Source organism: Schistocerca americana, chromosome 10 (genome assembly GCF_021461395.2).
Source record: "Schistocerca americana isolate TAMUIC-IGC-003095 chromosome 10, iqSchAmer2.1, whole genome shotgun sequence".
NCBI classification, from domain to species: Eukaryota; Metazoa; Arthropoda; class Insecta; order Orthoptera; family Acrididae; genus Schistocerca; species Schistocerca americana.
Window position 1 is genome coordinate 103,908,891 of NC_060128.1, and position 26,541 is coordinate 103,935,431.

At 40.6% G+C, this 26,541-nt stretch overlaps 1 protein-coding gene across 6 annotated transcripts in view; it reads right to left on the reverse strand.

The window, feature by feature from the left end:
• The window catches only part of LOC124552514 (lysine-specific demethylase 4C-like), a 362,897-nt gene that overhangs the window by 236,790 nt on the left and 99,566 nt on the right, over positions 1–26,541 (reverse strand). For all 6 annotated transcript variants that reach the window (XM_047126804.1, XM_047126805.1, XM_047126806.1 and 3 more), the window contains 3 exons: positions 8,425–8,724; positions 2,302–2,373; positions 1,350–1,524 (listed from right to left, as the gene is read on the reverse strand). In XM_047126804.1, the coding sequence (XP_046982760.1) occupies positions 1,350–1,524; positions 2,302–2,373; positions 8,425–8,724 (547 nt within the window). The remainder of the gene's footprint in view (positions 1–1,349; positions 1,525–2,301; positions 2,374–8,424; positions 8,725–26,541) is intronic.

The window sequence follows — 26,541 nt, forward strand, 5'->3', positions numbered from 1 at the left end:
ATCAACATGTTTTGTTACCAGTAGTCTCAAAACACACTGAGCTTTCAGGTGAAGTTTGTTAGTTCAATGCTGTCAGTACATGTACCATACTTTCTAATTATCTCAACTCGCCCCTGTAGCCGTGGTCGCCACTGAATGCCTGAAAGGTGGCAATTGACTGAAATAATTTGCTCAAATCTTGTGATAGGAAAAATTTTCAGTATTTAGCCGTAAGTTTGCGGAATACATTCCCAATCACCACACTTTGCAACAATGACCTGGACGAAATTCCAAACCAATCTTCAGTGACTTAGGGAACTGAGGTCGTTGGCCCCCTCATTGTTATTTGAGAGGAGTCTGCTACATGCTAACACAGGATTTGACCTTCTGCCTTCTATCATCATCATACCATGACACCACACTACACAAACTCTCATACAATCACCGACACTCGACAGAGTGTGAGCACTCGCACCTGCTTACGCTCTCACTTGCAATTGGAGAAGCATTACCCTTGAAATAGGGAGGGAAGCTTTGACAGCAGTGCCACCTTATAGCAGCAATGGCAAGCTGGCATTGTGTTAACACTGACAACATCATCCATTTCAGTTTGCAGTGCGAGGACTCTTTATCATTTTACACAAAAATATTGGGTTCGCAAAATGTTTATTGTACCGTAAGATGCTGAATACTTTCAGAATACTCAATTTACAATGGCATTACATAACTTACCATGGCACAGAATACGGAAATGGAAATGTATAGGACCTGAACATATATAAGAGGTTTTGAAACTTCAAGCTCTATCAAGAGGAAGAAAAATTAATTGAGTGTGCTGTTTGGATTAGCTACAAGTTGCATTACTTTTAGTATAGTCCTTGCACCCTTTCACAGACAATGATTTAACCTAAGAATGGTTGGTTACTGCAGCTGAACATTTACATTCACTGCAGGTAGAACAACTGTGTCTGGCCTTTATCATACATGACAATCATGTGTTCCGCACAGATGTTGAGAGCCATTTTGTAAAAATATTCTTTGTCTATGGAAGTGCACAACACAGACACAAATTATTCTATTTTGACATTTTGCAACTGTTATTTCTGACAAACTGATGGCCTATCTATGGACAATGATTTAGCAACATCAATAAGAAAACTGTCAATGAGTGACTCTCATTTAATCACGATATCATGGGTCAATGACATTTCAATACTACTTAAGTAGATAATGCACTGGTACATTCTTCTCCTCCTCCCATTTCATTCAATATTAATTTTATACTAGTTTAAATCTGTTTTAACAACAGTACGATCAGAGAAAATTATATAAAAAATGAAAGAAAGAATTACAAAGAAATTGAAAATTACCTGATTGACTGTCGACACTGCTAGGAACTGCGAATTCTGAAAATCTGCCGGAGACTGGGCGACTAGATTTACCGCCTTCTGATGCAGAAGTTCCCACTCTGTCTAGGGAGCGATCAGAAGGTGCTCCTTTCCTCCATGCCCCAGCCTTTGAAATTGCGCTACCTTTGGAATTTGGCTGCATGGACCGGAAAACAAGAAACTTCATAACATTTCCTCCATTTTTATAAATTTCACATTGTGTCAAACAAGTTAGTCTTATATTACAGTTTGTGCTTTTGAGAGTTGTATGTAATGGTTTAATCTAACTTGAAATGGGGAAAAAAGGTGATGGGTGAAAAAAAGAAAGCGTAGCTCATAAGTCTCTTTTATGAGAACAGCATTTCACAGTTATACCCAGATAGCTATCTACCTTCCACAATGGTCAGAATTTCCACGAGAGTGACCAAAACAGGCAAGTGTTCGTTTTCTGAGCTCAAGAGCAGCGAATTAAGACGTCTTAGAGTATAGGTTCATATGTGGTGAAATAATTTAACGCAATGTGTGAATCACAAGGTAATACAGAATCATCACAATCTCAGAAAGGATAAAATGAAGTAAAAAATCTACAACACTTTTTCTGAAGGATTTGTCTTAGCCATAATGGAAAACCACCTATATGTGGGATTTGAACATCACCCCTTTTGAATGCAAGTACAGTGAGCTACACAAGTGGCATCCATCTATTCCACATTAAAAGTCTCTAAGCTCTCTTTATCAACCAACTGTGCTTCTTAGTGACAACACAATATTCTCCACCTTTTTTTATACTGCCTCTTGTGACATCTAGTCTTCAAATCTGCATCGTATAGGAATATCCAGGTGCTTTTAAACAGATGGTGTATTTTCTCTACAACTACAAAAGGATTCTTACAAGAATTTCCAAGCTAAGTCATTAAGTTAATTATGTACTCACATTGTCTTCTGATCGTGCTCTGGCCCTTGCTAGTGACAAAGCTTGACTGATTCTCTTCAGTATTGCTTCATTCTGAAACACAAAAAGAATTTTTTTTAAATTACATTCCATTGGTAGTTAACATAATGGTTCTTCACAGAGTACACAACAAAATATAAACTCCCTAGAATAAACCAACCAGATTTCTGGCGCTCGCCTTCCAACTAACTTCCAACATGCTAACTTGTTTATTAAAACAGTGTGACAAGAATTCAACAAAGCATTCATTCACAGTATGAATATAAAGAAGTTTCATGGGGCAAGGAGCATGTAATCAATGGGATATACAAGGTATGTCCACAAAGTAAGTTCTCTTCGGTTGTATAAAACAAATGCGTACAGACACACAAAAAATATTTATGGTACAAAAATCTACAACTGTTAAACTATTTTTCTACATAGCTTGCGAAACTTTGTAGGCAATTATCATAGCGTGGCACAAGTTTCTGTATGCCTACTTCATAGAAGGTTGCCGCCTGTGTATTCAACCATGTGGTAACATGTTCTTTTAGCTCGTCCTCACTGTTGAAATGTTGACCACCAAGGACAGATTTTAGGTGTAACAAGAGAGAAAAGTCGCTAGGAGTGAGGTCCAGGCTGTACGGATGATGATCAAACGCGTCCCTGTGAAATTCTCATAAGAGTTGTTTGGTCACATTTGCCGTGTGCAATCGGCCATTATTGTGGGAAAAAACAACACCTTTTGACAGTAATCCTCAGCGCTTGTTCTGTATTGCGTGGTGCAATTTCTTAATGGTCTCACAGTAACCATGTGCATTGACTTTTTGGCCTCATGGTAAGAAATCAATCAGCAAAATGCCTTTTCTGTCCCAAAAAACAGTGCACGACTTTTTGAGTTGTCAAGATTTGCTTGGGTTTAACCTTCGTTGGGGATGAAGTGTGCCTCCATTCCACTGATAGACATCAGCTTCTACAAGACTGTTCTCTGTCACTAATGCAGTAGACTCGAGGGGAAATACGACAAAAATGTTACTTTTATAGTCTGTCAGATATATAATGCCAAACTATTGCTGTATTTATTGAGTAATAAATATGATATTACAATGGTTATATGTTGTTTCCCTTTATGTCTTCCTACAAATTCATTACTTACCAGCCATCTTAAAAATACAAATACTTTGAGGTCGACCTTCATCACCAGCAACTGTTTTTACACATCAACCACTAGCCCCCCCCCCCCCCACCCCACTTATTAAGGAATCAAATTTACATGTATAAAACAGTTTCAAACATCTGATTACTTTACAAAGGAGTTAATGTGGTAAATATATGGCATTAAGCATGTATGTGAGAAAAAGTTTTAAAAAGTTTGGAATTGTGGTAAGTTGTTAAGTACTCTTACGAGTCGTGTCCAGACTAGATGTGCCGCGTCACACAACGCTGTGCATAAATGTGCAGCACAGAATACCTGTAGGTGCATAGCGGTATTCCATTGAACATGCACATGTGTAAGTAAGACAGAAAAATGAGAAATGCTGTCCAAACTGAATCGCGCACAAACTAATCCATCCTCTGACGTACCGACACTGCACAGAACTTGTTTGTCGACACACGGCGTGGCATTGTTTGACGACCACACAGGCCAAATATTTTTCCTTCACTTTGCACAGCACAGAGCGGCACAAAGTGTCGGTGGGGCTTATTATAAAGCACTGTATGAGAGTAGTTGGGGCAATCTGTGCTCTGTTTTAAGTAAAAGCTAAGTTTTTCATGCATCTCAAAGTTTATGCCATCAAATCTTCTGCTCTGCGTGTCATACAGTAATATCATTTTGCAGGTACATTTTGTGGTATATGCGAATGATGTCTGCAAAATGCTTTGCAAATAGAGTTAGTAGCAAAGACATAATAATTTAGAACTTCCTGTTGATGCTGTGTTTTACTGCATGAACAGTGAAAATAAAGTAAGTGATAAACTGTTTTCCTTTATGAGGTGTAGATGAGAAAAAGTTTCGTGTTAATTTAAATTTATATGTTAATTTTGTTGCAAGTCTGCAAGTCATGAAGTGCTCTCATTCTCAAATACTGGCTGTATACAGTCTGTGTAATTTGTGTGTCTCAAGTAACGCTGTCTCAAGATACATACAAAGCTTCTAACTGCAATACTTGCCTTACTATTTTAAACCTTTAATATACAAGTCACGAGATCTCTCCTAATATCCTGTCAGACATCCTTTCACCTGGTGTAGTGCATCAAATTGACATGGCACGATTGAAAAAGTCCTTGGAAGTCCACTGCAGAAATATTGATCCAGGCTGCCTCTATAGCCATCCATAATTGCAAAAGTGTTGCACAAACTGACCTCTCGATTTTGTCCCATAAATGTTCAATAGGATTCATTTCAGGTGATGCCTGTGCTCAAATCAATCGGTCAAAATGTTCAGAATGTTCTTCAAACAAACCACAAACAACTGTGGCTCAGCGGCATAGCAAATTGTCATCAATAACAATTCCACGAATGGCTGCAAGTGGTCGTAACAATCGGTTCAATCAGATCAAAGGTAAAAGTCCATTCCATGGAAGCACAGCCCACACCATTATGGAGCTTACACCAGCTTGCACAATGGCTTGTTGACAACTTCGGTCCGTGGCTTTGTGGAGTCTGCGCCACACTTGAACCTTACCGTCAGCTCTTATAACTGAAATCGGGACACGTCTGATCGGGCCACAGTTTTTCAGTCATCTAGGATTAAACTAACAGGGTCACGAGCCGAGGAAAATCGCTGCAGGCAATGTCATGCTGTTAGCAAAGTCACTCGCATCAGTCGTCTGCTGCCATTGCCCATTAACGCCAAATTTCATCGCACCGTCCTAACGGATACTTTCGGCGTACGTCCTACATCGATTTCTGCAGTTATTTTGTGCAGTGTTTGTCTGTTAGCACTGACAATTCTATGCAAAAGAGCTGTGTCCTCAGTTGATAAACAAAGTCTGTCGTCCACTGTGTTGTCCGTGGTGAGAGGTAATGGCTGAAATTTTATATTCTTGGCACACACTGGACACTGTGGGTAGCAGAATATTAAATTTCTGAAATGGAATGTCCCCACGCGTCACGCGCCAACTAATATTCTGCATTCAAAGTCTGTTAATTCCTATCATGCGACCATAATCATGTTGTAAACCTTTTCACATGACAGCTCCATTAATGCGCTGCCTTTTCACACCTCGTGTGTATGAGACTACCGCCATCTGTTTCTTAACCCTAGGACGCCTAGGGAGGGGGGGGGGGGGGGGGGGGGGGTTCACTGAACCCACAACTTTTTTTATGTCCCCTGCTTTTGCCCAAGTAACTTTCATACTACATATTCCCTTTGAGTTATTGTTTGTTGGCTATTTTATGAAACGTTAGTGTAAATATATTTTATAGAAAATTCCTGCTTTGAAAGAAAAAATAAACTTATTATGGGTCCAACAACCCCCCCCCCCCCCCCCCCCCTTAGGCTTCCATGCTATAGAAAATTTCCCTTAGTAGGATTTCGTATTTCTCATCTCCACAACAATGCAAGTTAGTTTCTTGTTGGTTGGTATTCTTGATATTCACAACAATCGGTTTACTTTCAGAGGAAGTGATTGTTGATGTCAGTTAGCTGTTATTTATCTTGTAAACTTGCAGTGACTTAGTGCAGTTCCCTACTGTTCACAACCAGACTTAGAAATGACTAAAAGAATACGTGACTCATCTTTAGAAAGAGTTCTGAATGAAATTTTAGATGAAGATTCTGACTCGGGGAGTGAAAGTAAATATGAGGATGGTGTTATGGAGTATGATCCAGATCGGGAAAGTGATGTGGATGTTAGAGAAGATGAAGATAGCGCAGCTTCAGGCAGTGACAATCAGGATGTTATTGTGGCCAAGTCTGGAAGAAGGTTCGTAACCATACAGCCTAGAATTCCTCAGAGGTCTGTTGCTAATATAGTAAGGGAGCAGGCAGGAGTAACTCCAGCTGGTGTTTGCTATTCACCTGGAGAACCCTTGAAGTTACTTCTTACACCTGACATCATGGATGTTATAGTAAAACATTCAAATGAAGAGGCAGTTAGGGGAAATGTTACTTTGGTTAATGAGAAAGAATTTGTAGGAAGCCTGATACTTATGGGGGCAAATAAGGACAACTCTGTCAGTGTACACGATCTTTGGTCAGACCTAATGGGTCGGCCAGTTTACAAGGGTATTATGGCAAGAGAACGTTTCGAGGAACTTATTGCAATCATAAGGTTTGATGACAAAAGTACCTGCCAGCTAAGAAGGGAAGCAGACAAGTTCACGGCAATCCATGATGTTTTCAACAAAGTGAATGATTGGTTTCCACTACTGTATAAACAAGGGGTCCCACCTCACCACTGATGAGATGCTCGGCTTGTTTAGAGGGCGCTGCCACTTCAAAGTATTTATGAAGGATAAAGTGGGCAAGTACGGCATCCTTACAAGCATGATGTACGAGGCAGTTGACATATACGTCTTGAATATGGAACCCTATTCAGGTAATGTTCAGAATTTGTCGAAAGAAGAACGGGGTTCAGCAGCTGTCGTCAAACATCTGGTAGCACCTGTGAAAAATACTGGTCGAAATATTACTACAGACCGATACTACACATCGGTGGATTTGGCGGAAGAGTTATACGAAGACTACAAAGTTACTACAGTAGGAACTCTCCAGACAAACAGGAAGCATATTCCAGACATAATGAAGAACACGTCAAATCGAGAGCTATATTCATCAATGTTGTTGTTCACAGACCCATCAACAGTTAGGCCTCCAGTAACTTTGGTGTCCTACATAGCCAAAACGAAACCAAGTAAAAACTCACTGATGTTGTCAACAATGCACCAAGATAAAGGCACTGTTGGAGGAGAGAAGAATAAAACCGAGATAAATGCATATTATAATTCCTCTAAAGGTGGAATTGATACCATTGATCAAATGGCGCTTATGTACACCTGCAAGAGAGGAACAAAGAGATGGCCTCTATCGGTATTTTACTCTCTCATCGACATTTGTGCTATCGATGTAACCACCATATTCATCCAGCAACATCCAAGATGGAATGAAAAGAAACAACAAACAGAAACTTTATTTTCTGCAAGCTGGGATGGAACTGGTGAAATTGCAGGTAGAAGAAAGAAGTGACAACAGAAGCACGCCAGCCTCCTGCAGGGAAAGGTGGGTGCCATATTTGTGTAAGAGAAGCTAAAACAAAGAAGCGGAAGAACAACAATCTAAGTAAACCAAAACAGTATTGTGGACAGTGTCATAAACGTGTGTAACACACATTCAGAAAAAATTGTGAAGTGTGTCTCTTGCCTTGAAGTTGAGGACTCAGAGTAGTCTATTGTATATGAACACATCTGTATTTCGTAGTTTAATATGTCAATTTTTTATTCACTCAATGCAATATTTATAACAATTAACAACATTTACAAACTAATGCCTTAGTTAAAATACATAAACCATTTTGAAAGTTGTACTTTTTCGTCAGTAAACTTATGTAATACATGTGGGCTCGCCGAACCCCCCCCCCCCCCCCCCCCCTCCTCTATTAGGCATTCAAGTTAGAAAAAGAAAGGAAAGGCTTGTGCGTCCTAGGGTTAATGAGTAGATAATGATAGCATTTTAAATCTTTACACCTTGTTAGTCATAATATGAAATACAAAAATCAAATTTTTGTTGCCCATGGAATTTGTTAGATAAGCATCCTGCAACTGGAATAAGGCAACTGTGCCTATGTGTTAGCTGATTAGTAATTTAAATGACAAAATTGACATTTGCATTAATGGTTCAAATGGTTCTGAGCACTATGGGACTTAACATCTGAGGTCATCAGTCCCCTAGAACTTAGAACTACTTAAACCTAACTAACCTAAGGACATCACACACATCCACGCCGGAGGCAGGATTCGAACCTGCAACTGTAGCGGTCGCACAGGTCCAGACTGAAGTGCCTAGACCCACTCGGCCACACAGGACAGCATTTGTACTAATTTGCCTTTAATAGTGATAAGCCTTGTTCAATCACTGCAACACATGGGATGTCAGGATTTTAAAAAAGAAACAACAGAAATACCTTGAGATTGGCTGTGGGTCCCAACAGCTTGATGAGAGCTCTGAGCTGTCTGCTGCGTTCTGAACTCACTCCGACACTTGCCGGCTTCACAGCAGAGATGCTCCCTTCTCTGCTCTGCCCTCCGGAAGTGGGCTTTGCACCCACAGTGGGACGGTAGGCCAACAACTGCTTCAACGTATTGTTCTGGATGGGCTCTGAAACACCCACTGTGCCAGGCGGTGTGCTCTCGCCAGCAGAGTCTGTCCTCTGGTTGACATCCGGTGAAACAGAACCGCCTTTTGGAGGCAGTAGGTACATCGTCTGCAAAAATTGTTTAGTTGTGTACTCACATCCCAAGAGAGATGAGATTTTTGAGAAAAAAAATTCAAAATGTGAACCACATAACCCACTAGTGAGATAAATACAGTGTTATTTTTAAGTATCCCTGGGTTTTCAGAAGATGAATGTGCAAAAAGTTAAAGACGTACACAAAAAGAGACCTGTCAGCAGACGGAGCATTTCTGATTCACAATACACGCCTTGACATAGTTGCAGAGTTCACGGTTAGTCAGCACATGGTGTATAATGGAGTAGTGTGTGCATTTAGTGTCCCCAAATTTGCTAAATGTGGACATACTGTGGCATTTCGACAATGATTAAGACAAGTTGCAAGGACAAATAAATCCAAGTTTGATACAACTCATTGCGTGGAACAGCGGGAAAAAAAAAGGCAGACTAAAACCACCAGCAGAGAAAGTGGAGTGTTTGCAGGAACTGTTTGTCGAGAGCCTGAAGAAACGGATAACACGAGCAAACAGAGAACCACAGATTCCACAGTTGACAGACAGTTGCATTCTACAGAAATGTTTGCATGTTAAAAGCATACCGACAGCAATTACATGTGCTGACTACTCCGGACAATGATCTTCGCTCTGACTTTTGCAATGACCTGCAGCGGTACTGGACGAAGACATTTTTCACAGACATTAGTTTTCAGAGATGAATCCACAAATCGTGTCCAGGAATGAGAATTGTCATTTCGTGTGTGTTTGGGACACAGAATTTCCACATGAGACTGTGGAACACATTTGTGGTTCACCTAAAGTTAACATCTTTTGTCTGTGCCCACTCCAAAATTTTAAGGACCATTTACTCTGCAGAGAGAACAGTGACACGTTTCGTGTATCTGGACATGCTGCAGCAACGCTTTATGCCAACATTATTGCAAGGTTGTGGAAACAATTTCGAAAACTTTCTTTCAGAAGACTTATCACCTCAATGCTGAAATGCCAAGCCAGTAGCATGTTCGTCTCGAGCCTACTAGTAGTAATTTATACAGCCAGCCATTATGGGAATGCAGCATATTATTTACGAAAGTCATCCAATAAGTAAGTTTATCCATTTTATTTCTCTGCAAAGTAAGGTGTGCACGAGGGCCGCCGTGTTTGACTGGTTGACTCACAAAGGCTTATGATGCTTACTGCCACATCTTGCCAGTATGCTCTGTCAACTAGCATGGACTTACCACTACAATGTGTGTCTGCTTGTGAGCAGTGCTCGGTCATTAGTTTTTTCATATCAAAATAACTTTCCACTGTCAATATCCGTCGGACGTTAACCTCTGCCTACGCTGTACGAGCATTCAAATGGAGATTAGAACTGGGTCCAGCATTCAACCTCTGAGACAAAACAGCTAGAGCATAGTGTGGAGCAAACCCAGTGAAAATGACAAAAAAAAATTAATAATAATAATAAAAATTAAAACAAGGCAAAGACCATAAGTGGCAGGAGAAGTTATGGCAACCAATTTTTGGGACTTGTCAGGGACGTCACTCATTTACTACCTGCCTCTTCCTCAACAATAACGCTCGGCTTCACAAAGCTCTAACGACCTAGGTGGAGCTCGATTCGACTCTGAAATGTTCCTGCATCCTCCATATTCACCACGTCTCACCCCCCACGTAATTTTCACGTTTCCCCAACTCAAAGGTCATCTTGGAAGTGATCACTTCAACACCAATGATGAAGTCACATTAACATGAACAGCTGATTACGAGCACAGGACCCAAGCTGGTACAGAACAGCTTGGGAAAAACTTGTGCCACATTACCAAAAATGCTTCTATCTAAAGAGTAACAGAATTTGAGTCACATTGTTACAGTAGCATATTGTTACATTCCATCCTGGATTTTCCACTGTTTGATTAAAAAGCAACAGACGCATTGTCAATAACATTATTTCAGCTTGATTACTTGTGTGTAATCTCTATATATTAAAGGCAATGTCCTGGTTGGCTGGCTTGCTGGCTCATCATTGGCCAGTCCGAACCGCTCAGGACAGAAGCTTGAAATTTGGAGAACATGTGGATCTTACACTGAAAGTGTCACTTAAGAAGGGATATTTCAAAATTCCAATCGTAAGTGAGTGAAATAGGGGATGAAGGATTTTTCTGAAAAATGCCACTTAAGGCAATTTTGACAAGAGACCTACAAAAATTGGTATTTGGTCTCTGTCAGAAATGTGTGTTTCAGCAGTTTTGGAAATCTAACCCTATGGGTGTGAAATAGTGGTTGAAAGCTTTTTTTAATATATCATTATTACAGAACTACTTAAGTATTTTTAAACCTATGTCTATGAACATTGGCATTTGACGTCTTGGTTACAAATAAAAACACACATTTCACTGTTTTTGGAAATTGAAACCCTAAGGGGTGAAATAGGGGATGACAGTTTTTATAAAAATATTTTATAATTAAAGCATTTTTAAAGCTAACTATGAAAATTTGAATTTGGCTTCTCAGTTAGAAATGGCAAAAATACATGTTTCACTGTTTTTGTAAATTCAACCCCATGGGGGTGAAATGGAGGATGAAAAATTTTTTGAAAATGTTTTATTGTGAAAGCATTTTTTAAGCTAAATCTAAGAAAATTTGGATTTGGCTTCTCTGTTAGAAATAAAGCATATGCATGTCACTGTTTGTGGAAATTCAACTAAGGGGGTGAAATGTTTTATGAAAATATTTCATTGCCAAAGCATTTTTAAATGCTAAGTCTTTCAAAAACTGATGTCTAGCTTCTTGGTTAGAAATGAGAAAATACAGGTTTCGTTTTTCTTGGAATTTTAACCCCTAACAGGGTGAAATAGGGTCACACTGATACACTGACTCATCATCGCCCAGCCCAAACCATTAGACAGAAACTTTAAGTTTGGAGAGGGTGTGGATCTTCCATAGCAGACATCGTTTAAGAAGGGATTGTCCCCAAGGGGGTGAAATAGGGAATGAAATGCTTTTTGAAAGCATGTTGCTATTAAAGCAACTTTGAAGCTAGAACAACAAAAATTGGTACTTGGTTTCTCAGTCAGAAAATACAAAATAAATGTTTCACCATTTTTGTAAATTCAAACACTAACGGGGTTAGTTGATGAAAGTTTTTTTTTAAAAATAAATAATTATGAAAAAAACTACAGGCTGTCCCTCTCGAAAGTGGCTCCAAAAACAAACGTTTGCTTATACTGCACTTAAAGGCTTTGCATAAAAATCATACCTTGTTCATGGGGTAATAAAACTGGATCATAAAAAGGTGCTGGCAGTGACCAGCCTCAACTCATAAAAACAGTTGAACACGACGCTGCAGATTCTCAAACGTTGCTGCCACAACCTTTCAGTCACTGCCTGAATTTCACGGATGATGATCTCTCATAAATCTTCCAAGTTGTGTGGTTTATTCCTGTAGACCTTGCATTGCAGAGGAAAAAGTCAGGTGGTGTTACATCAGGTGACCTTTGTTGACACACTCCTTTCAATATCACTCAGCCAAGGAAAAATTATTCGACCTCAGCCACAGCCACTCAAGACGTGTCATGTGGCGCCATCCTGTTGTTACCACCCGACAGTAAGTTCTTCATCAGCTACCTGTTTCACAAATTCCCAAAACATTTCGATGCAAACTGCACTTGTCACGATAGAAACACCAATTTTTTGTGAATGCAGGAGTTGCTCGAACAGTGCATGTGAATTCACATTACACTACATACGTATATTCCGAGTGTTTACATAGCCAGAGCATTGGAACCATGCATCATCACTGAATCATGTGTACTGCAATATTCCTGGCCTCTGAGCAATAAATTGCTGAAGCTATCAGGAAAATGTAATGTGTTTGTCTTTGTCATTGACCTTCAGTTCCTGAACAACTGTAAACCTATATGGATACATTTCAGCTTTCTTCGCAGCTCTGTGACATGCTCTGCGACATTACACATACCAAAAATAAACGTCGAGCATTTCATCTCAATCGCTCTTTCTTCCAATAATAATGGCTGTCCCCTGCTGTGGAGATTCAACACCATTCCACTGCTCCCCATCTTGTTTGATAATTTTTGTATGCAGCATTTTAGATCGCATATGTTTGTCACCAAACCGTTCAACGAACATTCACTGACATGTCTTAATAGAACCAGCAGTCCAATATTGTTTAATAAGAAACATGTGCTCTTCGACAGAATAGTGATACGTTATTACTGAACACTGAACTCCAGCCACAGTGACACACAAAACACACTGTTGTGTCAAACAATATTGCAGAATGAGTGTTGCGATGTCAAACCTCATAAATTACACAGTGCAATTTCAGTGTAAATACATACACGTCTGTGGGGTCTCTTGAGTGGGACACCATGTACTAAAGGATTTTTAAGGTTACATCTATGAAAATTGGTATTTTGAGTTCTCAGATAAAAATGAAAAAACAATAAAAAAAATACATGTTTCAGTGTTTCTGGAAATTCAACCTCTAAGGCTGTGCAATAAGGTATGAAAATTTTTAAGAAAAAATTTTGTTGCATTAAAAATTTTTAAAGCTGATTTTATGAAAATTGGTATTTCACTTATCAGTTAGTTATAAAGAAATATTTGTTATGGGATGAAAGTTGCTATGGAACATCTCCACAAGAACACAAAAGGCTTGATTAACAAATCTTTTGACTCCAGCTACCAAAATTGCTTTTTGGTCAGAAGTACATTTGGAAAAGACCTTACTTATAAGGCCTTAATTAGTGTGAAAAGGTTAGAAGATGTATCCATTTGTTAACAACATAAAAATCTGATTAAATAAAAACAAAAAAATCTCTAATAGCCATACTGTCTACGCAAGCAAAGCTAGCACTTTTTGTAAAATAGGGAAACTTGTTTATTGGACATTCCTCATAAATCACTACCTCAGAAATTATTTGTCAACAAAATTATCGACAAAATTTTCAGAAAATGACCTTAACTATGTTGACAACATAAACAATGACTGGAAAGAAGCTTTCAGCATGGTACACTCTTAATCAATCTATGAAACGAAGTCTTACACTGCAGTCTCTTTGCTCTAGTTTCCAGCAGTCCTGTTGTGGGACACTGGCAAAAACTAGTCGTAAAGAAATACAATAAATAAAGCAGAATGAGGAAAATGCCCCCTTAGTTCCATAAATTTCTTGTGCAGTGTCCATTGTAAAGAAAATTTATGAAATTTATAGGTTCTTGTTCCTCTATCTTTCAATGGCTCGATAAACACTGTGCACTGAAATTATCAGTATCCTTCAAAATATTTTCATGTACTGCTTTATAAATTTTTTTCCTTTCCACGGGGTCAATCAGCAGTTCCCAATTTCTTTAGAGTATCTCACATTCCGTGTGTGTGCACGGACACTCCTACACTTAGCTGATGATGTAAGTGTTGCTTGTCATTAGTGGACAGCACAGCAATACAATTTTTTCCCCAAAGCTCAACTGGCAAGTAAACAATCCAGTTAATGCCTGTGCAGACATTTGAGATACACAAGTACGTGGCTTAAAGGGTTACTACACCAGAATACCAAATTACAAGAAATTAACTATCACAAATTATTCAAGTTTCAAAAAAGACATACTTTTTGAGAAGATTCAATCGTTTACTTGACCTCTATTGACATTTATCTGGTATGCTACAACTGGCATGTTGAGTGACGAAAAGTATTCGCATATTTGCTTTCAGACAATGGAGATTGTCACATTGGTATGCCTGCCAACAGCAAATGCCACCTTTGGCTGCATCAAACTGTCACCATAAACCCATTGAAGTGCTCCGAACTTGTGTCAATAATGTAGAAGGAGCTATAAGCTCTGTTAATATCACACAGGTGAGGTCACAATGTTGTCCAACTGAGCACTACATACAACCATTTTATCCAGCCATTCTGGGCGAATGCGTCATTGTGACATACCCGTATGAGGCAAAATGTACCAGTATGACAAAAGCACTGCCCTGAAGACGAATCACTCACACCAACTTTTGTGCTAATATCACACCATTTGACACTGAAGGGGCTTTCTGGTACTTTGTCATGAACTGTATATCAAAACTGAAAAAACTGCAGAAAAAATAGAAAATTAAAGAGATGGGACCTGGATAAGTCTAAAGAACCAGAGGTTGAGTTTCACAGTGAGTATCAGGCCATGACTGACATGAACAGGGAAAAGGAATACAGAAGAAAAAGAATTGAGAGATGGAATAGTGAAGGTAACAGAGGATCAAATAGGTTAAAAAAAAAAAAAAAACAATGGCTAGTACAAATCCAGGAGGTACTGAATCCGATTGATGAAAGGAGAAAATATAAAAACAAGCAAATGAAGCTGGTGAAAAGGAATACAAATGTCTAAAAAATGAGTGACAGGAAGCGCAATATGGCTAAACAGGAATGGCTGGAGGACAAATGTAAGAATTTGGAAGCACATTTCACTAGAAGATAGATAGATACCGTCTACAGGAAAACTGAAATGGTCTTCGGAAAAAAGAGAAGCAGCGGTATGAATAACAAGGGCTCATGTGAAAAGCCAGTATCAAGCAAAGATAGGAAAGCTGAAGGGTGGAAGGAGCACAGAGGGTATATACAAGGGCAATGTACTCGAGGGCACTATTATGGAAACGGAAGAGGACATAGACGAATACGAGATGGGAAATACGATAGGGCGAGAAGGATCTGACAGAGCACTGAAAGACCGAAGTCGAAACAAGGCCAGGGAGCAGACAATACTCCATCAGAACTATTGACAGCCTTGGAAGAGCTAGCCATGACAGAACTATTCCATCTGGTGTGCAAGATGTGTGAGGCAGGTGAAATACTCACAGAATTCAAGAAGACTAGTAATTCCAGTTACAAAAAAAGCAGGTGTTGACAGGAGTGTACATTATCAGTTTAATAAGTCGTGGTTGCAAAATACTTCATCACAGTAGAATGGAAAGACTAATAGAAGCTGACCTCAGGAAAGATCAGTTTGGGTTCAGGAGAAATATAGGAGCACATGAGGCAACACCGACCCTACAACATATCTTAGAAGAGAGGTTAATAAAAGACAAACCTAAGTTTACAGCCTTTTGTGATTTAAAGTGTTTGAAAATGTTGAATGGAATGCTCTCTTTGAAATTCTGAAGGGAACAGGGGTAAAATACAGGAAGCTAAATGCTGTTTACTGTTTGCACAGAATTCAGATGGCAGTAATAAGGGTCGAGAGGCATGAAAGGGAATCAGTGGTTGAGAGGGAGTGAGACGTGGTTGTAACCTATACCCAACATTATTCAATTTGTACATTAAAAGCAAGCAGTAAAGGAAACTTGAAGAAAAATGTGGAGTACGAATTAAAGGTCAGAGATACAAATTAAAAACTTTGAAGTTTGCTGATGATGACATTGCATTTCTGACAGAGACAGCAAACTACTTGGAAGACCAGTTGAACGGAACGGTAAGTGTCTTGAAAGAAGCATTTAAGACGAGCAATAACAAATACAAAACAAGGACAATGGACTGAAGTTGAATTAAATCAAGTGAGGCCTAGCAAATTAGATTAGGAAACAACGACACTTAAAGCAGTAGATGAGTTTTGCTATTTGGGCAGTAAAATAACGAATGATGGCCGAAGTAGAGAGCATATAAAATGCAGACTGGCAATGGCAAGAAAAATGTTTCTCGAGAAATTTGTTAACATTGAATATAGATTTTACGAGTTAGGAAGTCTTCCCTGAAGCTATTTGTCTGGAGTGTAGCCATGTGTCTTCCTCAGTTCTAATGCAGAGTACCTCTACTCACAACTAACCAAAAAGGTCTATATTTAAGGTATTCTGAAAATTACATCTGATGATAAATCACTGAAAAATAGGAGATGCATGGCTAAAACCAGAAAGCACACAGTAAAATATTCTAGCACAGATATGGTATAAACTAAGGAATAATACCAATATACTGTGGAAAAATCAAAACGCTAGTAGGAAGAGAAAAGTTAGTTCATCTTATCCTCATATTACATTTCATCACTCCCAAAGAGAAGACATCTTCCTCAGGACATGTCTGTAAATACATGTTATTGTCATACTGCCATGTCTACTACATCCACAGCCTAAATGCAGCAAAATATAAGAGAGATTTATGAACAAGCGTTTACTGCAAACACAATTCATTCAATTCAGTGAGCTCTCAACCTAGTGGTTCATGCTCATAGTAAAGCTGTGGCTGAAAGTCACTGAAATGCTTGTGGTGTCAAAAGCTGATTTGTGGACGTTATAGACAAATATATTATTTGTCGAAATCTTTACTTCTTCTGCTTAAAACCAACAATGAGAACAAAACTGTGTGGAAACTTGCAAGAAAATAGGAAGCAATCTTCTCTTCTCTACTTCGAGGACCAGTCACCAATTTCGCTGCTCTCAAGTTTAGAAAATTAATTATACAAAGAGGAAAAGAAATGTTTGAAACAAGAACTATCAAAATTATGCCAGTTCATTAGCTACTAATACTGGTGGCAGCAATGGAAACAAGCGAGCACAATACCTCTAGAAACGATGCATTATGAAAAAAGTAGCCAAATCTGAAACAATAATTAGCAGCAGCAGCAGCAAAATACTAAACCGCAATAGGATAATTAAAAATGCTAAATACAGCTGGCAATTAAGTCTTACAAACTGAACCAAGTATATAAAAAAAAAGTTAAGCAGAAAGCAGTCCACAGCTTTACAACAAACATATATGCTAGGAATAATTATTTCACTCCAACTGCTACTACAGACAATATGAAGGTCCACAGGTGTATCACAAGTGAAAAAAAAAAAACATGTAATTATACTTAGTGGGCTCATATTAAAGTCATCTCCTGTGAGTTACACTATATCACTTCCATTTGATGAATGGAGAAAATGGAACTGTAAATTGTGAGTGTAACCTAGCATTCTTCTAATTAATGTCTACTGATAACAGATGTGTAGTCAACAGATACAAAAACCACAATGTAATGTGTATGGGAACATATTACTGCCACAGTGGGCAGGGAATATGTCTCTGAGTACTATCCACATCAACTCAATCCTTTTTTCTATTACCATTGTGATAAATGCAAATTTTAGTTTTTATCTCTGACGTATACTGAGCAGCAAACTAATGCTGGCAGTGTGCTGTTATTTATTGCCAATGTAGTGCATATGGGACAAATCGCCAGTGGTAACACTGTTTCCCGTCAGATTACCAACGTTAAGTGCTGTCTGGCTTGGCTAGCACTTGGATGTGTCATTGTCCGGGTCTGCCAAATGCTGTTGGCAAGCTGGGTGCACTCAACCATTGTGAGGCCAACTGAGAAGCTACTTCATTGGGAAGTTGCGCCTCCTGTCTCTTACACTGACAACAACCGCAAGAGCAGTGTGCTGACCATATGCCCCTCCGTATCCGCATTCGGTGATGCCTAAGGGCTGAGGATGACGTGGCGGCTAGTCTGTACCACTGGGCTTTCAAGGCGTGTTCAGACGGAGTTCTTCCTTTATGGATAGTCTACATTTCCCATAAAACAAAACATATTTGGAAAAGGTTATTAGTTAAGGTACAAATGTTCTGAGAGCATTGTCTATGGCACAGTTACTGTTGTTTAAAATCTTTTCCAGTATTAAATAAAAATTCGCAAAATGTTTATTCAAAGACAATTGGAACACACAGATTAATTATATCACCATTTTACTATGTTACAAGTAGTCTTTTAAACCTTTAAGAAACAGGAGTTTTTCTATTTGCAAATTAAATTTACATTAACTTGGATCTGAAACAAGATGCTCATTATGAATGAAATTTTAATATATCAAACAATGGAAAATCCAGGATGGAATGTAACAATACCAGAGAAGGAAGTTGCTACTCACCATACAGCGGAGATGCTGAGTCGCGATCGACACAGTAAAAAGATTCACACACTCATAGCTTCCGGCCATTAAGGCCTCTGTCAGCAGTAGACACACATATACACACGCGTACACGCACGCAACTTGCACACACGTCTGCAGTGTGGTTTCAGCTCTCCGAGACTGCAGACGTGTGTGCAAGTTGCGTTTGCGTTTGCGTGTGCGTGTGTTTACTGCTGACAAAGGCCTTAATGGCCGAAAGCTACAGGTGTGTGGATCTTTATACTGTGTCTATCGCGACTCAGCATATCCGCTATATGATGAGTAGCAACTTTCCTTCTCTGGTATTGTTAAATTTTAATATATTACAGAAGATCATATAATATGTTGTGTCTGCTGACTCTAACAGCACAATACCATAAAACAAAGAAAGAAAGATTGCGAGAGGAAATCAAATGCATACAAGACTACATAGAGAAGATTCAAGTATCGAACAATCAGTTCCGAAAGTAATTCCGTGATAAATTGATAGATCAGGTGGTTTACTTCTTTTAAAACAAAATGTACTCAGTGAGCAACATATGCCACGAAATGAATTTTGGAATGTCAATGGTGCCAAAACGGGGGAGGGAAAGATGTTTAGAGGAAAATTAGAAACGTCTTTGGAGGAAAGAGAAGCAACTGCTTGAATATCAGAAGTTCAGGTGGCAAGTGAGAAGTAAGGAAAGAAGGTGAAGCTGAAAGGTCGAAGGAATATATTGAAGGGAAATTAACTGAAGGTAGTATCATAGAAAGTGAAGATGTGAGAGAAGATATGATCGGTGAGAAAAATTTGATGGAGCACTGAAAGTGCTACGTCAAAACAAGGCCGCTGGGGTAGCCAACATTACCTAGAATTATTGACATCCTTAGGAGAGCCAGTGTTGCAGGCATTACCTGAACACCGAGCAAGAAGGTTTAAGAAGAATTAATACTTTCTTAATCTGACAAAATGGAATTCACACAAATTCTCTTAAAAGCCTATCTAATGCTGAGGTCATTGTCAGTAATGTGTGGTGCTAAGAGTAAAGCTATTAATGATTCCAAGAACAGTTAATTAGGTGTACAAATTTAAAGGAAAATTTTTGATGTTTGCTCTGCAGGCAAAGAAATGAAATGCTCTAGGATTATGGAAACAGAATTTGGTTCAAGTGATGCAGACCACAGCAATTGCTGTGAAGCTAACTCCATAACCAGGAAGCTCAAAATGTACTAGTAGAACTTTAATAAACAGAGTAGAAAGAAGTATTTTCAACTAAACTAGACAAGTATAAAGTCGCAATTTAATATCATCAACGCAGTTGTAAAGAGTTGTACCGTATCCTGACAGTTCAAAAAAAGAGTTGCAACCTCTCAAATTTGCACGCGTTATTCTGGCTGAAAACAGAGACTGCAACAACATACAAAAACCCGCCTCCAACTTTACAGAATATTGATGGAACAGTTATACGAGGGTTGAAACACACATAGTGGCAACTATTTATTCACAACAGATACAAAAAAGTTACATGTTTGTACCTGTTAATTTCCTTCAAAGTAGTCATCAGCATTGTGTAGAACACGTTGCAAGCGATGAGGAAGGTGTAGTATACCATTAGCAGGGTCTTTTCTGATGCCTGCGAATCTCTGAAATAGTTCTGAAGCAAATGCCACGGAGTGGTTCCTTCATCTTTGGAGTCAAATAAAAGTCACAAGTCCGGGGAGTGTGGTGGATAGTACAGTACTTCCCAGGTCCATCGACTGAACAGAGCAGCCACAGCTTGCACTGTATGCGCATGCACATTGTCGTGCAAAATGATGGGTGGGTTGCGCAGAACGTGTTGGCACTTCCTTCGCAAAGCTGGTAGCAGGTGATGCTCCAAAGACTAACAGTAATACTGTGCACTGACTGTCTGCCATGGAAGAACGTAACTCGTTAGGATAGCACCATCACAGTTCTACACAAGCATCACCATAACTTTCACCATACTGGAGCTCTGACACACTTTTGACTTTCGCGGCGACCCATAATGACGTCATTTGTTAGATTGGAGTTTCAGTTTTGGCTCATTCGATCTGACCCACGTCTCATCCAGTGTTATGATACACCATAAGAAAGCCTTCTCTCCTTCACGCTTATAGTGCTCAAAGTGCGTCTGAGCAGCATTGTAAGGCATCCATATCTGCATTTCCATGAGGTCATGCTGAACCTGTCATGATGCAATTTTTTGCATGCCCAGGCATTCCATCAGGATGCAAAGCATAGTTGTATGTGTTAATCCAGTTTCGTGGGTAAGCTTGAGAATTGAATGGCGTTTATCACTGTCAACTAACTAACCAACAGCATGCACTACTACTTCAGAGACGCTTGGACAACCTGCCCGACGCGTGCCTGCCACAGTTTGCTGACCTTCGTTGAAGGCTTTTACCCAATGTGCCACTGTTCTGTACAGCCTTGCCGATTCACCGCACGCCTCTTCAAGACCTTAATGACACTGTCATGCTGTGGGACCTCTGGCACATTCAATCTTGATCCAACTCCGTTGTTCCTGTTTCGAAAACACAGTGACACCGTTACGTTAGACCGCTCGCTCACAAGTGAAGGTGTTTCCCTCGACTGTGCGAATGCCGGTGACGTGGGACGGGTGAGTCCATTTGCCTGGAGGAAAGGTAGGTATGTCAACAACATGTGCTATCAGCGACAATAGTAGATTCCATTGCATAGTGCTTCCACAGCAGTGTTGCCACTATTTAACTTCCAACCTACATATATGTCACTAATGTAAGATTTAAATAAAATTATTGAAACAGGCTATAATCAGCCTACACATAAACAGGAATTATTACCAAATTCCAAGGTACTTTAGTACTATGGACCTTACAGTAAGTTATTAGCAGGTGCATTTGGCTCTTTAGTTCCAACCTTTAACAGAATTCTTGTTTTGGCCTGAACATCTGAGTTTCCACGTTGCTTCACACTTTAGCCCAAGCCCAGGAAGAGAACTTATTTTAAAAATGTTTTATGCCTCTTAGCTACAGAATTTTGCAAAAAAACCATTGTTTAATTTGCAAATTGCTGAAAAAATTGCAAGAGAAAGGAATAATTATTGACTTGCTGACATTCCATTTTGGTACATGTCAGATGCCTGAGGAATAATGCAATTACTATTACGACTAATACTCAGATCTACAACAGGGCTATGTTAAAGTACAGTAGTCAGCAAAAGAAGATCCCAACAGTTGCAATTGGTGTGGCACAGCTGCTTCACGCGTCTAGCTGGTCTAATCACATAACATTATTTTGTATACAATTTCATGGGAATGATCACTGTTCTCACAACTCTACAGGTGACTATTGTTTCACTTGCCACTATTTGCACTTTGTGGCTGAAAGCTGGGAACAGCACCGATAGCTGACAGCGCTCTCTGTTTTCACCGCATTCTCTCTCGTGTGTCAATACAAAGAATATGGAACTTCAGTTCAAACATTTGGTGGAAATCTATTGGCTACTGTAGAACTTATGTCAAAGGTATTATGGACCTTTTAAGTATAAGTAGCTCTTCAGGTCAAACTGGCAATCACATTTTTATTTCTTGAGCACAAGGACAGTGGGTACTACCATCTAAAGCTTCAAGTTTAACTCTTTATTTCAATTCCAAAAGCTGATACCTAAACTCATCGGTGCCAATGACAGTGGAACACCCGACACCACAGACAACCCGACAGCCATCAATGTACACAAAGGTACTACCACTAAGTACTGTGCAAATGTTGAGACACTTACAGCAATAGATCGAATCTGGAGTAGTTTCCTTAGGAAGCGAACGAAGCCCAAGTGAGTATGGCCCCGCCACATGAAGTCAAGGTGGTCCACTGGAAAAGTGGCAGGTAGCATGAAGTTAAGCTGCCAGAGCAATTGCCAAAGCGAAATCCAGGAGAGAACAGATAAGAGGGACGAAATCCATAGTGGCAGTCAAAGGAGTCATCGAAGAAGGAGGCATAGGATGGGTGGCCAAACACGGCATAGAAACAGCATGCATATCTGCTGAGGAGATCATCGTCTCGGTACTACAGCGGTAGTTCAGCAGCTTTTGCGTAAATACACTCAACCGGACTCCTGTAAAAAATGCCGGTGACCAAATGGATTCCACAATGGTGGATTGTTTTCATACGGCGTAAGACGGATCGACGTGCAGGTGCACGAACGGAACACCCACAGTTTAGTTTCGAGAAGACAAGGGAACGGTACACAGGGAGGACGGTGATCAGATCCGCTCCCCAGGAAGCACCCTTAGGACACGTGGGACTGCGTACAGCTTTTCTATTGAGCACGGGCCCCAAGACAAAGTGAGGGGCAACAGGCCCAAGATATAAATACGGTGGAAGAAACCCACTGGGCCGCCAGAAACTCATACAAACGGATTTGTCAGTGGAAAAGCAAATGATGTTGTCGATGGTCCAAGAGTAAAGATGATCGAGACTTTACTGAAGACGTCACTCGAGGAAACGAGTCCATGGTGAACTGCAATAGATCGCAAAATCATCACCAAAAAGGGAGCCGGAGATGCCCGGCAGGGAACAGGGCACAATAGGATTAATGGATACAGCAAAGACGATAATGCTCATAACGGAGCCCTGAGGCACCCCGTTTTCCTGGATAAAGGTGTCCACAAAGGGAAAACCCACACATGCCTTGAAAACCCCGTCTTTTAAAAATTCCTGAAGGAAACATGGCAGGTGGACTTGGAAGTACCGAGTGTACGGAGGATACCGGGCCTCCAGCACATGCCATAAGCTTTCTCCAAATCAAAAAACACGGCCACAGTCTCGATATTTGTGCAGAAAACTGTTCGTGACATGGATGGACAAAGTGACAAGATGGTCAACTGCAGGATGGCGAGCCCAAAATCCACATTGTGCAGTGGTTAGTAAATTGCGAGACTCGAGCCACCATTCTCGCCAGGCACGAATCATATTCCATCAACCTGCAAACACTGCCAGAGACAGAAAAATGTGGCAGTAGCTAGAAGGAAGGTGTTTGTCCTTACCGGGCTCGAGTATGGGCATGACTGGTTTCACACGAGCATCTGGGAAACATGTCACATGCCTGGATGCTACTGATGTATGAAGGATAAAGTGCTTGCCCGCAATGAACAGGCACTGCAACATCTGAATGTGAACGCTGTCCGACACTGGGGTGGAAGATCGAGATGAAGTGAGAGCATGATCTAGCTCTCTCATAGTAAATGCAGCATTGTAGTATTCATGATTCTGAGAGGAGAAGGGTATCACCCAAGCTGCCTCCACTTATTTCCAATGGGTGGAACTCGAAATCTCCGCAAAACAGTGGCCCCTGATGTTAGAGATAGCAATGAGGTTCACAATGACATCATCTGCTACAGTTGTGCCGGAAATTGGGGAATGGACCTTGGTACCAGATAGACATCGGAAGTTGGCCCACACGATGGAAGAGGTAGTGGCAGTGTTAAAAGAACTGGTAAATGAAAACCAGCTAGCTTTCTTGCTATCCCAAAGAATCCGACGACACTGCATGCGCAATTAACGAATGCAGTTCGCCATCATACGATGATATTAAAAGTATGGAGATCACATCTCTGTGTGCGAATTGCATCACAGCAGGCCTCAAGTCCTCCATGGGACCAGGATACGGTGCAGTAAAGGTGAAGAGCAAAGAATGAGACAGTCTTTGGCAGTAAGTATAATGTTTGTAAGGTATTCTACCTGATCATCACAACTGGGGAAATGTTGTTTGTCAGAGGTCGCTAGGGTGGAGTGTAGCCTCCAGTCGGCCTTAGAAAGCTGCCAACTGGCTTAGCACATAGGTGGGGTAAGAGTCAGCAAACAGATAGCACATGGGAAATAGTCACTCGAGTACATGTCAGAGACAACTGACCACTAGAGATGACAGGCAAGCTGGGCAATGCAGAACAAGAAGTCCAAATGGGAACAGGTGTGTGTGGAGTCTGAAAGGAACATGGGTGATCCAATGTTAAGGCAGATGAGGTCGAGTTGATTGAGAAGGGCAGCCAAGACGGCAACTTACCGACAGGTTCTGAATGAGCCCCAAAGGCGGATGGTGTGTATTGAAATCACTGAGTGGGAAAAGGGGGTAAGGGAGTTGCCCAATAAGCTGGAGGAAGTCTACCCTGATGACACCAAGTGCCGAAAGGATGTAGACGGTACAAAGAAAAAGGTGAAGTGAGGAAGAAAAATGAGGTGTTCAGTGATATGGTTTGACTATGAACACCATCCCAGATGAGCAGCAAGACACACCCATGAGATGGAATACCATCCTCCACAGTGAAGGTAAAAATGTGCCGGAAAGAAATGAGAGACATCAAAGAGGCCGCGAGGATGCAATTTTGTTTCCTGGAGGCAGAAAACAAGGGGACGCTGCAATTCCAAGAACTGCCAGAACTCCTCATTATTGGATCTAACACCACAAATGTTTCACTGGAGGAGAGTCATGACGGGGAAACAAACAAAGGGTTGTCACCTTGGAGGCTGCCGAGTGCCAGCCTTCAAAGACTCATTGCCACAGGGCAGGATTCTGTTCCACGAAATCTAGAGAGGTCGGCATTATCATTGGGTCAGCCTCCGACAGGGTAAGGTAGTTTTTCCATCCGAATCTCCTGTACAGTCTGCTCACTGAGATACATGGTTCATTCTCACAATGAGGCTACATGGTCACCACTGCATTCGATATCGCGAGGAGAAAGAATCATGAACATCCTTTTCACAAGTAACACATTTAGCCATGTTTCGACAGGACATTTGAGTGTGGTTGTAACACGGACACTGGTAGCAACACATCACACTGGGAATGTACGGTGAGCTGTGACTTCATAGCCTACTTTGCTCTATGATGGAAGCACTACTCTATCAAAAATGAGAAATAGAGTGTATGTAAGCACTAAGGTCGGATCAAGCTTTTTCATTTCCCGATGGCCTACAGCGATGCCCTGATCAGAGAGGTAACTTTGGATTTCTCCCTCAGTCAGAACATTGAGCAGCCTAGTGCAAATGATATAACGTGAAGAATTCAACATTTGATGGGCCTCAACATGAAGAGGATAGGTGTGTAGGAGTGAAGTCGTCATTGGGCTTGAGAATCTTATTGATCTCCAAATGCAAAGTACTATTATGTAAACAAGAGCGGCATTTCACAGGACTGGCAATTGCATCAATAAATTTCTGAATAAAAAACTGATTAACCATAGCAAAAGATTGACCTTCAGTATGTGATACCATGAGGAACCGAGGTGCAGCTTGGAGAGTCTTGGAATTTTAGCCTCATTCCGTTTATGTCTACTAGACATGGACTGAAATGGTGAACGGCTCATTGTGAAAAAATCCCCCCACGATTGCCAGCATCTCCTATGGTATGCACCTTCCAACTGTGGGCCTCCACTCAGAGATGGTCTCCCCACATTAGGTGATTGTTCACACTAGGACACGCCTCGCAAACTCCAGATAAAGGGACCAATTGGCAATGTGGGACGGTAGTAGCTCAGGCAATCGTCCCTCCTGGGTCTGGCCTGTAGTAGGGAGTACATGCTAACCCTATCTGTCAACCTGGAGCTGGGAATTATGCATTACCCAGTCCCTATTATGCATCAGACACATGGGCCGGCCTTCAGGAGCACACATGGAGGAAGACGAAACAAAGAGGAACCTCAAATGCCGAAGCAGAGGAAGGGTACGAAATGGAGAATGAAGAAAGAAAGAATGGAGGAGGGACTGTTCTGGTGACAGGTTACTAAAACGCAAAACACATTCCCAAAAATATCCCAGGCATGTTCCCCAAAGGAGGGGAGAAAGAATAGCAGGATAGCTGGCATGCAGCATGGAAGGGAAAAGGTGCTGCAATGGCTGGAGACCCATGGTAGGCAAGTATGAGCTCATCAAAGAGTGTCAAGCTCCTG